The sequence below is a fragment of the Mastigoproctus giganteus genome, chromosome 1 (assembly GCF_048544385.1).
Source record: "Mastigoproctus giganteus isolate SK-2022 chromosome 1, ASM4854438v1, whole genome shotgun sequence".
NCBI lineage: Eukaryota > Metazoa > Arthropoda > Arachnida > Uropygi > Thelyphonidae > Mastigoproctus > Mastigoproctus giganteus.
The window spans coordinates 199,721,089-199,733,951 of NC_143575.1; the positions used below are offsets into that span (position 1 = coordinate 199,721,089).

Genomic DNA, 12,863 nt, shown 5'->3' on the forward strand with positions numbered 1-12,863 from the left:
TTTCATACAGAAGAGATTTTATTTTTCCTTGTAAAAAAGTATACTATAACAAAATTTTAAAAAACCTGAGAGATAGGCACATTGAGAATTTTTTGTAGTAGAGTAAAGGCATTGAGATTATCTATTAGGTAGTCTAGATGTCTCCTACAGAGTTATCAATAGATTGTCTGGTGGACTATCTAGCAGCCATCCTACAAAAACCATTTTAGAACTGTTCTCTCAAAATGTAAGGAATATTGTATCTCACCATGATGCCCATCATAAATTTAAAGACATTGATCATACTGCACGGTGGGAGAGATGGGGGGGCATCTATGGCAGTGTTGGGATGCTACCTCTATCAAATGAATAGATAGCAGGAAGAGAGCAAATACATGGAAAATTATGCAGTAACTTTAAACTGCTTATCATTGAAGCTGCACTTGCACATATAGCAAAAGGTGAATGAAAAAGGAACTGAGTGTAATAGAGCAAAAAAGGCAGCATGGGCAGTTAATGTAGTTTGAGAGAGAGAGAGAGAGAGAGAGAGAGAGAGAGAGAGACTTTGTCTAGTCTAGTAAAAGAGGTAGTGTTCTCATATATTTTCTTCAAAATCATATATATGGGATGTTTATGCCTTGTCTTTCAGTGCTTGAAACATTGCCTTATGCTGGCTGTATGGAGTCAAATGCCTTTTCATAATCCACAAATGCTAGGCATAATGGCATTTTATATTCATTTGCCTTTCTCCATTAGCTGTGATATCATATGAAGGTGATCCATAGTTGAGAATCCTCTCCTAAAGCCAGCTTCCTCTTTCAGTTGATTCTCATCATGTATTCTTTCTAATCTGTTAGTAATGACCCTTTTGAACAATTTGTAGATGTGGTACAACAAACTAATTGGTCTATAATTTCCAATTTATCTCCTTTCTTATGCAGCAAAATTATGATTGCATTATTTCACTACTCTCCTTAGGCATCATGCCTTTCCTAATGTATTTTGTGAAGAGTCTTGCCAGTTTCTGAGTCATGTCTCTTCCTCCTAATTTTAAAACTCTACAGTAACTTCATCTTCACCTGGGGCATTCTGATTCTCAATTTTCTTCAATGCATGTTCTACTTCATCAGGAAGGATATCAGGTATGTTGTATGCATTACTAATTTGTGAACCATCTTCCCACTGCTGGCATCATTCCCTTGCACCTTATATAATATTTTATAGTAGTCTTGCTATTTGAATTATGCCTTCTCTGCTATTTATAAAAACACCATCACTATTCAGATTCAGTATCAGTTGTCCTTCTGTATTACTGCTCATGACTGCTGCTTTAAGTCCTTTGTTTTCCCTTAATGCTTGTTCCATTTTTCTTGTGTTAAATCTTATGTCCTCTGAGTCTTTTTCTAATAGCTTTGCATAACTTTGGCCTTGTCAGTATTTATCTTGCTCTTCATTTGTCATCTTCGGTTCATCATGACAAGTGTTTGACTAATTTTTTTCCTTTGGATTTCTTTTTACCTATAGGTTTCTTGGGTTTTATCACTTTCAGAAAGTTGTATTCCTTGTCGATATCTTGGTAATGAAAGGTCTGCAGAAGCTCAAACTTGTTTCTAAGTTCCAGTACATACTGTTTTTTATCCTCTTCTGTTATCTCAAAGACCTTTGTATTATTTCTCAAGTCAGTTTTTTCCTTACATCTATATCAAGTGTTCATCTTACCATTCTGTGATCACTTCCAACACTTACCCTGTTGAGGATGGTAACATCGTTCACAATATATATCTTCTGTTAGTGAGGATGAAGTCGATTTCGTTAGTTGTTAATCCATTTGGGCTCTTCCATATCCACTTTCTGTTCAACCTTTTCTTGAAAAAGTGTTCAATAATGCATTCCTTGAGATTCTGCAAGTCTTTAATTTCTTTGACCAATTCCAAAATTTCATATAGTTTCCATTTCTGTGCTGTTTTGTCTCTTTCCAACTTTAGCATTGAATTCTCCCCATAAAGATGGTGTAGTGAGTTTTCTGTTCATCCAGAAGTCTCTATTTCGGTGTACATTTTTTCAACCTTTTTATCATCATTGCTCAATGTTGATGCATATATCATTGTACCTCTTTAGAAATCCTGAGTACTTTTGAATTCAATTGATGATATTCCAATTCATATTGTCTAATTCCTTTTCCAGTCCTAATATCCTATCTTCAAGGATGATCGATCCTACATTGTAACAAGCCAAGTTCAGTTTCCATGAATGGCAGCCTGGTTGTACCCAGAGATTCTTTACACCCTCTGCCGTAAGAGGGAGAGTGAAAGCCACTGGGGAGGGAGGGCCATTTGTTTCATCATGTTGTCATATTTAATAAGTGCTGAAGCATTTGGTCTTTTCCTCTTCATGCTGACCAGACATCTTGAAAACCACTCTACACATTCGTTGCCACCAAAGTGATGTAATAGGGCTTACCAATGAGGTGTGCATGAATGGATTTTAAGGAGGCAAGCCAACTGGACTTCTCCTAAATCTTCTAAAATAAAAAGATATTGGATCCATAAGTGTTTTAGACTCAGTATCTGATAACACACAGAATCCTGTTCCCCTCCAAGCTCCATCACAGTAGTACTTCATCACAAAGATACCTAACAGCTAAGAGAATTCTATCATATCTAATTAGCGAAAGACATTATGTGGTTGTTTTCCATTAAACTTACTTACTATATTTGTTAACCACTCATATACCGCGTGAAATTAATTTATTAAGCTAATCGCCCAGGCATCTTACCGATACCCATCAGACCATGCTAATAGGGGTAAAAAATAGAAAGGGTTACAAGTTTGAATTATATTACAATAATTAGTAATTGTGAATTTTAAGTCTAAAATATTATGGTTGAATTACAACAGAAAACAGATATTAAATTAAATAAATACAAAAATGCATAACAATTAAATTCTTACCTGCTGACAGACTCCTACTTGCTGATGCTGCCAGGAACCTGATGTGCACACAGGCAAGGGGTACTGCCAACAGTTAATTTATAAGTGAGGGATTAAGTCTATTAGCCAATAGAATGCCAAGTTTTCCATCCTGGAACCAGTGGTTCTTGTGTAGTGGAAGCCTGGGCTTGACCTTGGCTCTCATACTCCGATCATCAGTGGTTGGGGTGCAGGCTGGTTCGGAGGGGGTTGTATGTGGGCTGCTCTTCCAGATATCTGGACTGTTTCCTGGTTTTTCATTTCTTCTATTTTCTTGTTGAAAAGGTGGAAGTAGTGTGTGTTGAATTAGACTGCTTGTTTTCTGTTAATTGCCGTGGCTCCGAACATTTTTATGAAGAAGGCTTCTTTAAATTTTCTTCCTTTGTATTGGTTGTCTGTAGAGTGGATTTTAGTGTTATTGAAATCCCATGTGTCACCTCATTGGAATGAATATAGGGCTGTATCAGACTTCTGGATTCTTCAATATTGTACATCTTTTTTTTTTTTTTTTTTTGTGTGTTCTTTGATTCTGCAGATGAGTCTACTATATGATTCTCCTTATGTATGTTCCCCCACACCTACAGTCTGTTTTATTGCTAGGACCTCTAGGGTTGTATAGGTTATTTGACTGTTGTTCTAAGATATGCGTGATGGAGGCTGAACTCTTTAAAAAGGTGCGATACCAAATTTTTTAGCTTCTGTTGTTATGTAAGGTATGCATATGGTGGTTCTTCTGTCTCTGCTGGGTTGTGTGAAGGTCTTGGAGATGGCTTCTGGTACTCTGTTAATAACATGCAGAGAAAATCTGTTCTTCAAGACAAGCATGGTTATTGTTTGTAGTTCTTTGTTACAAGCTCTGAGAATGAAGCACTCGAGAACACCAATTTTTGTTAAGAAGGGATGGCAGGATTTGTAGTTTAAGATGATCCCAGTGTCTGTAGGCTTCCTGTAAACTTCCATAAGTAGCCCTTATGGAAGTTTTCTGGTGAACAGGGTGTTTAGGAAAGAAACTGATATCGTTTTCTATTTCCATTTTGATTTGGTTTTGTTTTGGTTGTTAAGAGCTTTAAAGAATTTTTGTAGATTTTTTGTTCTGTGGCTCCACATTGCTATTATATCAACATACCTGCTCTATAATTTTGGGTTTTTTTAGGATGATTTTCCAGGAATTCTTCTAATTTCAACACAAATACTTCTGCATTGAGTAGAGAAAAGGCATTTCCCAGAAATCTGCATATAGAATCCGTTGAATGAGAAATAAGGTTTTCCTGTTGAAAGATCTAATATTTCTGAGGTCTCGGATATCCTAGATGGATGTGGCTGTCTATTGCTTCAACGAGACATGTTTTGGCTTCTAGGGGTATGGTGGTAAACATGGAAGCCACGTCAAATGATACCAAGATATCGTCATTGTTGACTTCCACATTCTTAAGTCTTGGCTGTTTTTTAACGATCTCTGGTACTATACAGGAGAGAAGCTGTGTTAACTATTTTGATATCTTCTGCCCGGGAGTGAAGTGATAATAGGTCTGGAAAGTGCTTTTATATTTGCAATTAGTTTTGTGATTTTATAAAAATTTAATCAACAATGATATTGAACAGCTCTGATGTCCTGAAAATCAGTTTTGTTTTTTTTTTGCATTATTTATTTTAATATATAGTCACATAATATTTTCCTTTCAAGTAGGTTCTGTGATTAATCTTTTCTGCAAGTAACAACTTATTCATGCATAAGAAATAACAATTAAAAACAGATAAAGAACAGATTTAATTCCATATAGCCAAAGTAAACTTTAACGACTGTAATCAACAGTTTCAGTTAAAATTAAACACGGGGCATTTTCTCTCGACTACTCAGCTGTTCTAAAGAGAACAAACTGGTTGCCACCTCACATAGTGTAATTAGTAAGAGCAGGCTTTGTTACAAACCTTAACAGAAAGCAATAACACAGAAAAGAGAAATGTCACCACATTTTGCTTGGATGACAAGTATTAAACAGCAAATAATATGTTAAAACATGGTTGTGCTTGCTCACTCACTCACCTTTTGTAGTGATGTACAGTTATGTATAATAAACAGCATAACATTTGCAAATTTTGTTTTTGCCACATTATTATGTGAAAAATTTATTAAATTTCTCCAGGGCATAACTGTTATGTCAAATAATGCATTGACTAATAGTAGTAGTGGCATGTGATGCAAGAAAGCAAGTGTATGAGCTTATGCAGCATCAGCCAAAAAAAAAAATAAAAAAAATTACACCATTCCCTCCAAATGCCTGTCCAGTTCCTCCTTAAATTTATTTAAGGTATCAACTTCCACAACAACAGATGGAAATTTGTTCCAGCAATTAACCAGCTGCTGGCTAAAGGGAAATTTCCGCGCATCTATTCTACATCTGTCTTTTCATAATTTGAATTTATGCCCCCTTAGGTTTGTAATCTGAACAAGTGGAAGGATCCCATCAGAATTCAGTGTGCTCAACCCATTCAAGGCCTTATACACCTCAATCAGATCACCATGCAGGTGCCTAGTCTCCAGCCACTGCAATTTGCAGAGCTTAAGCCTCTCTTGGTAAGGGGATCCCTTCATTCCCTTCACCAATCTTGTTGCCCTTCTCTGAACACGCACAAGCAAATCTACATCCTTCCTAAAATGAGGCCTCCAGACCTGTATGCAGTACTCAAGGCATGGCATGACCAATGCCTTATACAGAGGGACAATCATCTCCTTTTACTTGCTAGCAAAATTCCTATATATCATTGACAAGACCCATGACCTGCCCAGGCAGCCTGTCTGCATTGCTAAGAAAACGTCATATCTGACTGCACAATTACTCCCAGGTCTTTTTCATTTTCTACCACCTTAAGTGTAGTACCACAGTTGGTACATTTTTCTGGGGTTACTTCTACCCATATGCAGTACTTTGCATTTGTCAAGGTTAAACTTCAGTTGCCACTTCTTAGCCCATCTGCCCAAATTTTCTAGATCCTGTTGCAGTAGCACACTGCCATTAACAACCCTGCCAACCTTTGTATCATCTGCAACCTTCGACACTAAGCCTGATATACCTTCATCAACAACAGTGGACCCAACCCCGAACCCTGTGGGACTCCACTAATAACAGTCCACGAAGAGCAGCACCCATTGATTACCACCCTCTGTCTTCTCCCACTCAACCATCTTTTTATCCATTGTAGCAACTTACTCTTAATACCATTCTGCTGCAATTTGTACAATAGTCTTCCATGCGCAACAGTGTCAAAAGCTTTCCGGAAATCCAAATATATGATATCAAAATTATTTTTTGCATCCAGTTCCTATGTAACTACATCATAATATCTTATCAAATTTGTCAGACAAGACTTTTCCTTAACAAACCCATGCTGGGTCTGAATTAATCCTGCAGTCTTGTCTAGATGATCCTGCAATGCATCTTTAACCAGTGACTCCTTTATTTTACCCGGAACAGAAGTTAAACTAACCGGTCTGTAATTACTCGTGTCACCCTGCGATCCCCCCTTTGTGAATTGGGGATACATTTGCACATCTCCAGTCCATGGGGACCTCCCCTGAGTCCAAGGATGCTCTCATAATTACGGCTAAGGGTTTGCTTAGTTGTTTTGCCACCTCCTTTAATATAACTGGATAGATTGCATCCACCCCAGGTGCCTTTCTTATGTTGAACTTCAACAATTTCTCCTCCACTTTGCCCTCAGTTATTACAAAATCATTAAGCACCCTGCTACAATTTGATAACCTTCTGCCATTTTCAAACCTTAACTCCTCATGTGTGAATGTAGATGCAAAATACTCATTCAGTTTGTTTGCTATCTGAGCAGGATCATCAACAGTCAAACCATCAATGTCAAGTGGACCAATCCGATTCATCCCCTTCCTTTTAGAGTTTATATAAGTAAAGAAATCCTTGCTGTTTTTCTTAGCATCCTTTGCCAAAGATTTCTCGTAATCTGCCTTCGCCTGCCTAACCTCTTTTGTGACTTGATTACAGACTAGCTTGTATCTACCTTGGCTTCTGAGTTGCTTGATAATTTATATGCATCCCATGCATTTTTCTTCTCTGTCACGAGTCTCATTAGTTCATTTGATAACCATTTAGGCCTAAACCTTGAACAATATTTCTTAATAGGTACGAAACTTTTAGTAGCTTCTACAATTAATTCCTTGAATTCTTCCCACTTAGAATTTACTGTTGGTAACATCGTCAGCTGATCCCACTGTACAGAATTTAAAAACTGTCTGAGACCACTATATTCACCTTTACGGAAGCAAAAACCCTTTCCTTTACTCCTGATGGTAATTATATCTTTAAGTAAATCCCACATCAGTACACTGTGATCACTGCCACCTAGTGGAACCCACAAGTTCCAGTCAATAGCTGGGAAGTTAAAATCCCCCATTATAAGACATTCTGATTTACTAGCCCACTATTTCTCTGTGCAATTGTTCATTGTACTCATTAGGCCTATAACACACTGCTACTCTTATTTTTGCTTTCGCAGTGCTTATGTCACACCAAACTGACTCAACAGTGCACTGTTCATCTATATCAACTGGATGCACTTCTTTTGATTTTGTTTTTCTTAATTAACAGCATGACACCTCCTCCCTTCCTATCCTGTCTGTACACATTGTACTCCCCAAATTCCAATTCTGCATTCCTAATATCAGTGTGACACCACGTCTCTGATATCCCAACAATATCCGCCTTTGATGTCTTGACCAACACTTCAAATTTATTTACTATACTTCTAGCATTGGTATACATGCACCTATTCTCCCTGACACATCCCATATACCCACCTGTTTCACAATGACTGCTTGAAACCCCAGTACCCCTCGCTCCAGGTCGCTACTTATTCTAATAGAAGTTGTGCAAGAATCACCTTCACCTCTGCCTGCGGCTACTTTTAACCTTTTAGTCTGTGAATCCCCCCCAAGCTAGCAGTTTTCCAACCCACCTAACACTGCCTCGATAGCATCAGCAAATATTCTTGCACCCTTTCTATTTAAGTGTATCCCATCCCTATAGAAGCAGTCTCTCCTGTTAACAAGCACAGACCACGCTGAAAAAAATTCTACCCCGTGAGCCTTGCACATTCCCTCCAGGGCCAAATTGATTGACAAGGCTCTCATCGTGTACTCCCTCCTATCGTGTCTGGGCAGAATTGAAGACACTTTCAAATTTAACCCTAACTCATGACTTTTTTGCAACATTGACCTGTACTTGTTAAGTAAATCTGCAGATTTCCTACTCTTAATGTCATTGGTGCCATCATGTACATCAATATCACCTTTTGTGCCCTTAAAAAATGATATATGCTTTACAACGTCATCAACTTTTGCCCCTGGCAGACATACCCTGGTCCTGTTCCATCTATCCTTTTTACACAAATACGGAGGATCTGAAAAGGTCAGGGAATGACCACCGCATATCCCTGGAGCAATATGGCCTTAGTTGCTAATGCTCTTAAAAACCAAATAACAACAATCCTTTTTACACAATATATTCCCTGTCTCCCTGACAATAGAGTCACCAACAATAACTAGTTCCTTTGGGACCAGCGCATTCTGCCTTGGAGACTGCGGCTGTGTTGCCTGATGCCCAGGAGTGAGCTCTGGCATTGAGTTGGGCAGCTGAGAGCTTGACGGGCTACTCATTAATTTCTTCGAGGGCATCTACTCTACACCTCAAGCTCTCATAGATGCCCAGTAGAATGCTGAGTTGATGCCTAATTTCTAGACATTCTCTGCACCTGGCACACACAAAGACATCCTCCTTGGTTAGATCGTATTCTGTTCCAGAGAGTTCGGCAAACATTTCAGAAGTTGAACATTTTTTTAGGCTGTTATGCGTTGGAGAATCCCCCCCCCTCAGTTCTCCCCTGAGTCACAGCACTCCTGCCACTTTATGCCGTTGCTTTGCTGCTTTAGTCTGGGGCATGATATTTTAAAATAATAAGATCAATAATAATTAATTTTCAATACTACGCTATCTAATAGAATTTGAATTCCCTACTACTCTATACAAAAACAATGGCTGCAAGATTTGAACGAAATAATGGTTTTACGTATATTAAGTAGTAATCTACAAAAACTATCTAAATTAAAAAACCAGCGTAACTATAAGACTACGTATAAAGTACAATATAAAATAACAATTAGGTAAATAAAAAGGCAAACACATCGCTTTTTCGGAGCTTGTAATTCACAGCTGTAATTTTTAAAGAGAGTCAGCACCCTCTTTAATTTAGTGCATTAACCACAAATAGCTACTACAACAAAGCCAAAAGGTTATTAAGTAGGAATTATAAAAATTTCTTTGGTTAATTAAAATAGACATGTTCTGGACTTTTACAGATACTTTAAACTGCCATAGCTGAGTGGTGAAACACGGGTACATGAATAATCATAGTTCAAATCCACATAACTACTAAATATGGTGATGTTCTTGTACTTGTACTCTGGCCTTATGTGGTCATCCCAGAGTATAAAGACTGAAAATTTATTTCATTTACTTTGAACCTATTTAAATCAAAACTAACATATTTTGGTCCCTTCAACTAACTAGGTTTTACTTTATAATCAAGTAAGGTTGCATGCTATAAGCAAGCACTTCATATATGTTGAAGCCCTCTTCAGACGTCACATATCACAATATGACTTCACAGTGCCAGTGTTAGATCATTAATCAGGTTCCTATTGTTGCTAAGAGTATATTTCTATGTACAGCCACTCTTTATAGCGATCCTCTTTTTAATGTCGCAACACATTATAATGTCCTATTAAAATAAAAGGATTTCGCTATAATGACCCTAAATTTCTGCCATTTAATATGAATTTTTGCAGTCGACAAGCTTGAAGCCTGACCATGAGAAATCATTTGTAAAGATTTCCTACTCTTTTCTTGCAGTGTGGCAATGAAATGAACATCGGCTAGAAGTTCATTTTATTAGTTAGTGTATGTTAATTGGTATGGTGCCAAGAAAGCAGATAGCTTTACCAATTGCAAATAAAATGGTGTGGATTGTAAGACTAACATTGCAAAACAGTTCGGCATTCTTAAGAGTACTCTGTTCACTATTCTGAAAGATTGGAAAAAGATTGAAATTTTAGAGAAATCTGCTGCACTGGGTAGGATTCAAGCAAAGTATCTTGATCTTGTAAGGGTACTTTTGGAATGGCTAATGATAATGTGTGCAAAAAATGTTCCCATAGATGGTAATCTTTTAAAAGCTAAGGCTGAATCATTTGCGCATTGAATGGATATTGAAGAATTTAAAAGTTCATATGGATTCCAGAAATTTAAGACTCGTCGTGGTGCCCGTCTTTTAAAAAGTGTGGCAAAAGTGCAGCTGTGGACATTAACACTACAAAGGAATGGAAGGAAAATTGACGACATATAACCACAATGACCAATTCAGTGCTGATGAAAGTGGACTCTTTTTTAAATTGCTACCAAATATAACACATTTAAAGGCGAGAAATATAGTCGCAGAAAAGGCCAAACAACGGATTACCCTTCTCCTAGCAGCAAACTTGTCTGGCACAGAGAAGCCTCCTCTTTTAATCATTGGGAAAGCCCAGACGCCTCAATGTTTTAAACATTTGAAGACATTACTGATTATGTATTGAGAAAATCAAAAAGGCATGGATGACATCACGAAGAATAGATCAGAGACTTACATCGCAGGGTGAGCGAGAAAAATTTTGCTATTTGTGGATAACTACCCCCTCAGTGTCAAGTAAACAACCTACATGCAATCACTGTTGAGTAGCTACCACCAAATATGACGTCACTTTTTCAGTCACTTGATCAATGTTTTAAGAAAAACTACTGAATGCTATGTATTAAACAAAATTGTGTTGTCTGGAAACCAAAATTCAATGCATCCTACAGGCAACCACATTGCCTGCAGGATGTGGATTTTCGTGGGATGAAGTTAATGAAAGAAGTTAATGAATCAACTGCTTCAAACATGCTGGATGCCTTGAATGGTTCAATGTGAGAAGTTTCGCATGCTTCTTCCTCTGTTAGTTGCAAAGAACAGTCTGATAATAGGGAAGAATATTTGAGCATGTGTATCATCACCTAAACTTAGAGAAAAGATTACGCAGAAGTGGATGTAGACATTGAATGTTTCAGGATATGCAAGAATGAAGAGAAACTCATCGCAGATGTAATGGAATCTTCTGAAGTTTGTAGTGAAAAATGAGGAACTTGCCGTGGTTGAACAAGAAGTTTCAGTGAAAGATGCTCATCAAAGATTAAAACTTGTAAGTTGATTTTTTAAAGTGAAGCCTAACTGTGAAATAACTGCTATTGCACACCTTCCTAATTCTCTTTTAAAACATGCTCTACCATTTGAAACAGCATGTTTTGACTGATTATTTTAAAGTATGAAACAGTTCTCTTATTAGTTCCTGATAGATATGTGGCCTGTGCAGTGAAAATTACAATTTAATTGTAACCTTATTGCACTCTACAATCAATGCAAAATTTAGTCAATTTTTTTTGTTTAATACTGTAGTATATATTATAGATAAGATTATACTTATTGTATTAGTAGAATGACATTAAACGTTCAAGCCTTTACTTGTTTTGTTGCTGATTTTATGAATAGATATAACATCCTTCCGCCATAACTGTTTTTTTCATTCCCCTGGGGGGTTGTTATATAGAGCTTTAACTATGATGCTTGACACAATATGGGCTTTTATGGTAATAATATAATAATTTTATTTATATTACCATTTTCTTTCTTCACAGCTTGTAAAAATTCCTAATTTGACATAAAATAAACGAAGATGTTTTCAAAATCAGCATAGCTGAATTGCCCAAACAAACTTTATTTTATAGCCTGTTTTAATTAATTCTTGAATATGTAAATTTTCTTTTAATCAGAAACTGCCCTTTAGGTTTCATAATGCCCATGTGATCCAAATGCTAAATTAAACAGAATAGTTTTGAGAGTAAGAAGAGTACCTACTTAGATTGTACAAAAAAGAAAAGAAAAAAACACTTATACCAGGATTTATTTTAGTAGAATGATATGATTTATAATATTTTAATTTTATAGATGATACTGATGGCAAAGTTTATCTGAGTGAAGTCATGACTCTTTATCGAAGACAGGCCAATCCTTATGACATTTACCAGCTTCGTAATCCACATGGTAAAGACAGTGATGATGAAGAAGAAGTTAGAGAATATGCATCTCTTGTTGGTAGAAAGTGTTATACTGAAATGCTACTTTATAGGAGTTGAACCATTTTTCAGAGTGAGAATTGCTGCAGATTATGGATATGAGAGAAGTACTAAGAAATGTTCTCTAGTCTTTGTTATGAGAGAAGTGTGAAAATTCTGTCCAAAAGATTTGTAATGTTAATGCAATGATTTTGAAAGAACAGCTGTAGCATGTATTGTTGAAACGAACTGCAGAAAATACTATGTGATATGTAATTATTTCAAGATTATGAGTATATTTTAAACATTGTTGAAGTTTGAATAAAATAAATTGATCAAAAAATTACAAATGATATCAAGTGATTAAATCTTTCCAGAGTAAGTACATAGTGTGTGTACACACCCATTTTTCAAGGTTGTTTAAAAATACATTACAAATATTCCAATGAATGCTTTAATCTGTTATCTATGCTTTTATTAATTGTAAACACAGTTTTTAAATAGGTAGCAGCATGAAAATAGATTTTAAAATCAGAAAGGGAGATTGCACCTGTTGGCCACTGTTGTTCAATTTTGGCTTATAAAAGCCAAAATTCTTGGAAATGAGATCTAGACGTTAATGAAATTGAATACATTGATATAGAAATGCAAGAGAGAGTATCACATCAAAAAACAATTGTAATGAGTTTTTTTTTTTTTTAATTC

At 36.5% G+C, this 12,863-nt stretch overlaps 1 protein-coding gene across 2 annotated transcripts in view; it reads left to right on the forward strand.

Annotated features, from left to right (window-relative positions):
- Ate1 (arginyltransferase 1) overlaps window positions 1–12,407 on the forward strand; it is a 169,158-nt gene extending 156,751 nt beyond the window's left edge. For both annotated transcript variants that reach the window (XM_090375480.1, XM_090375488.1), the window contains one exon: window positions 12,052–12,407. In XM_090375480.1, the coding sequence (XP_090231606.1) occupies window positions 12,052–12,239 (188 nt within the window). In that variant the 3' untranslated portion in view covers window positions 12,240–12,407. The remainder of the gene's footprint in view (window positions 1–12,051) is intronic.
- The last annotated feature ends 456 nt before the right edge of the window (window positions 12,408–12,863 follow it).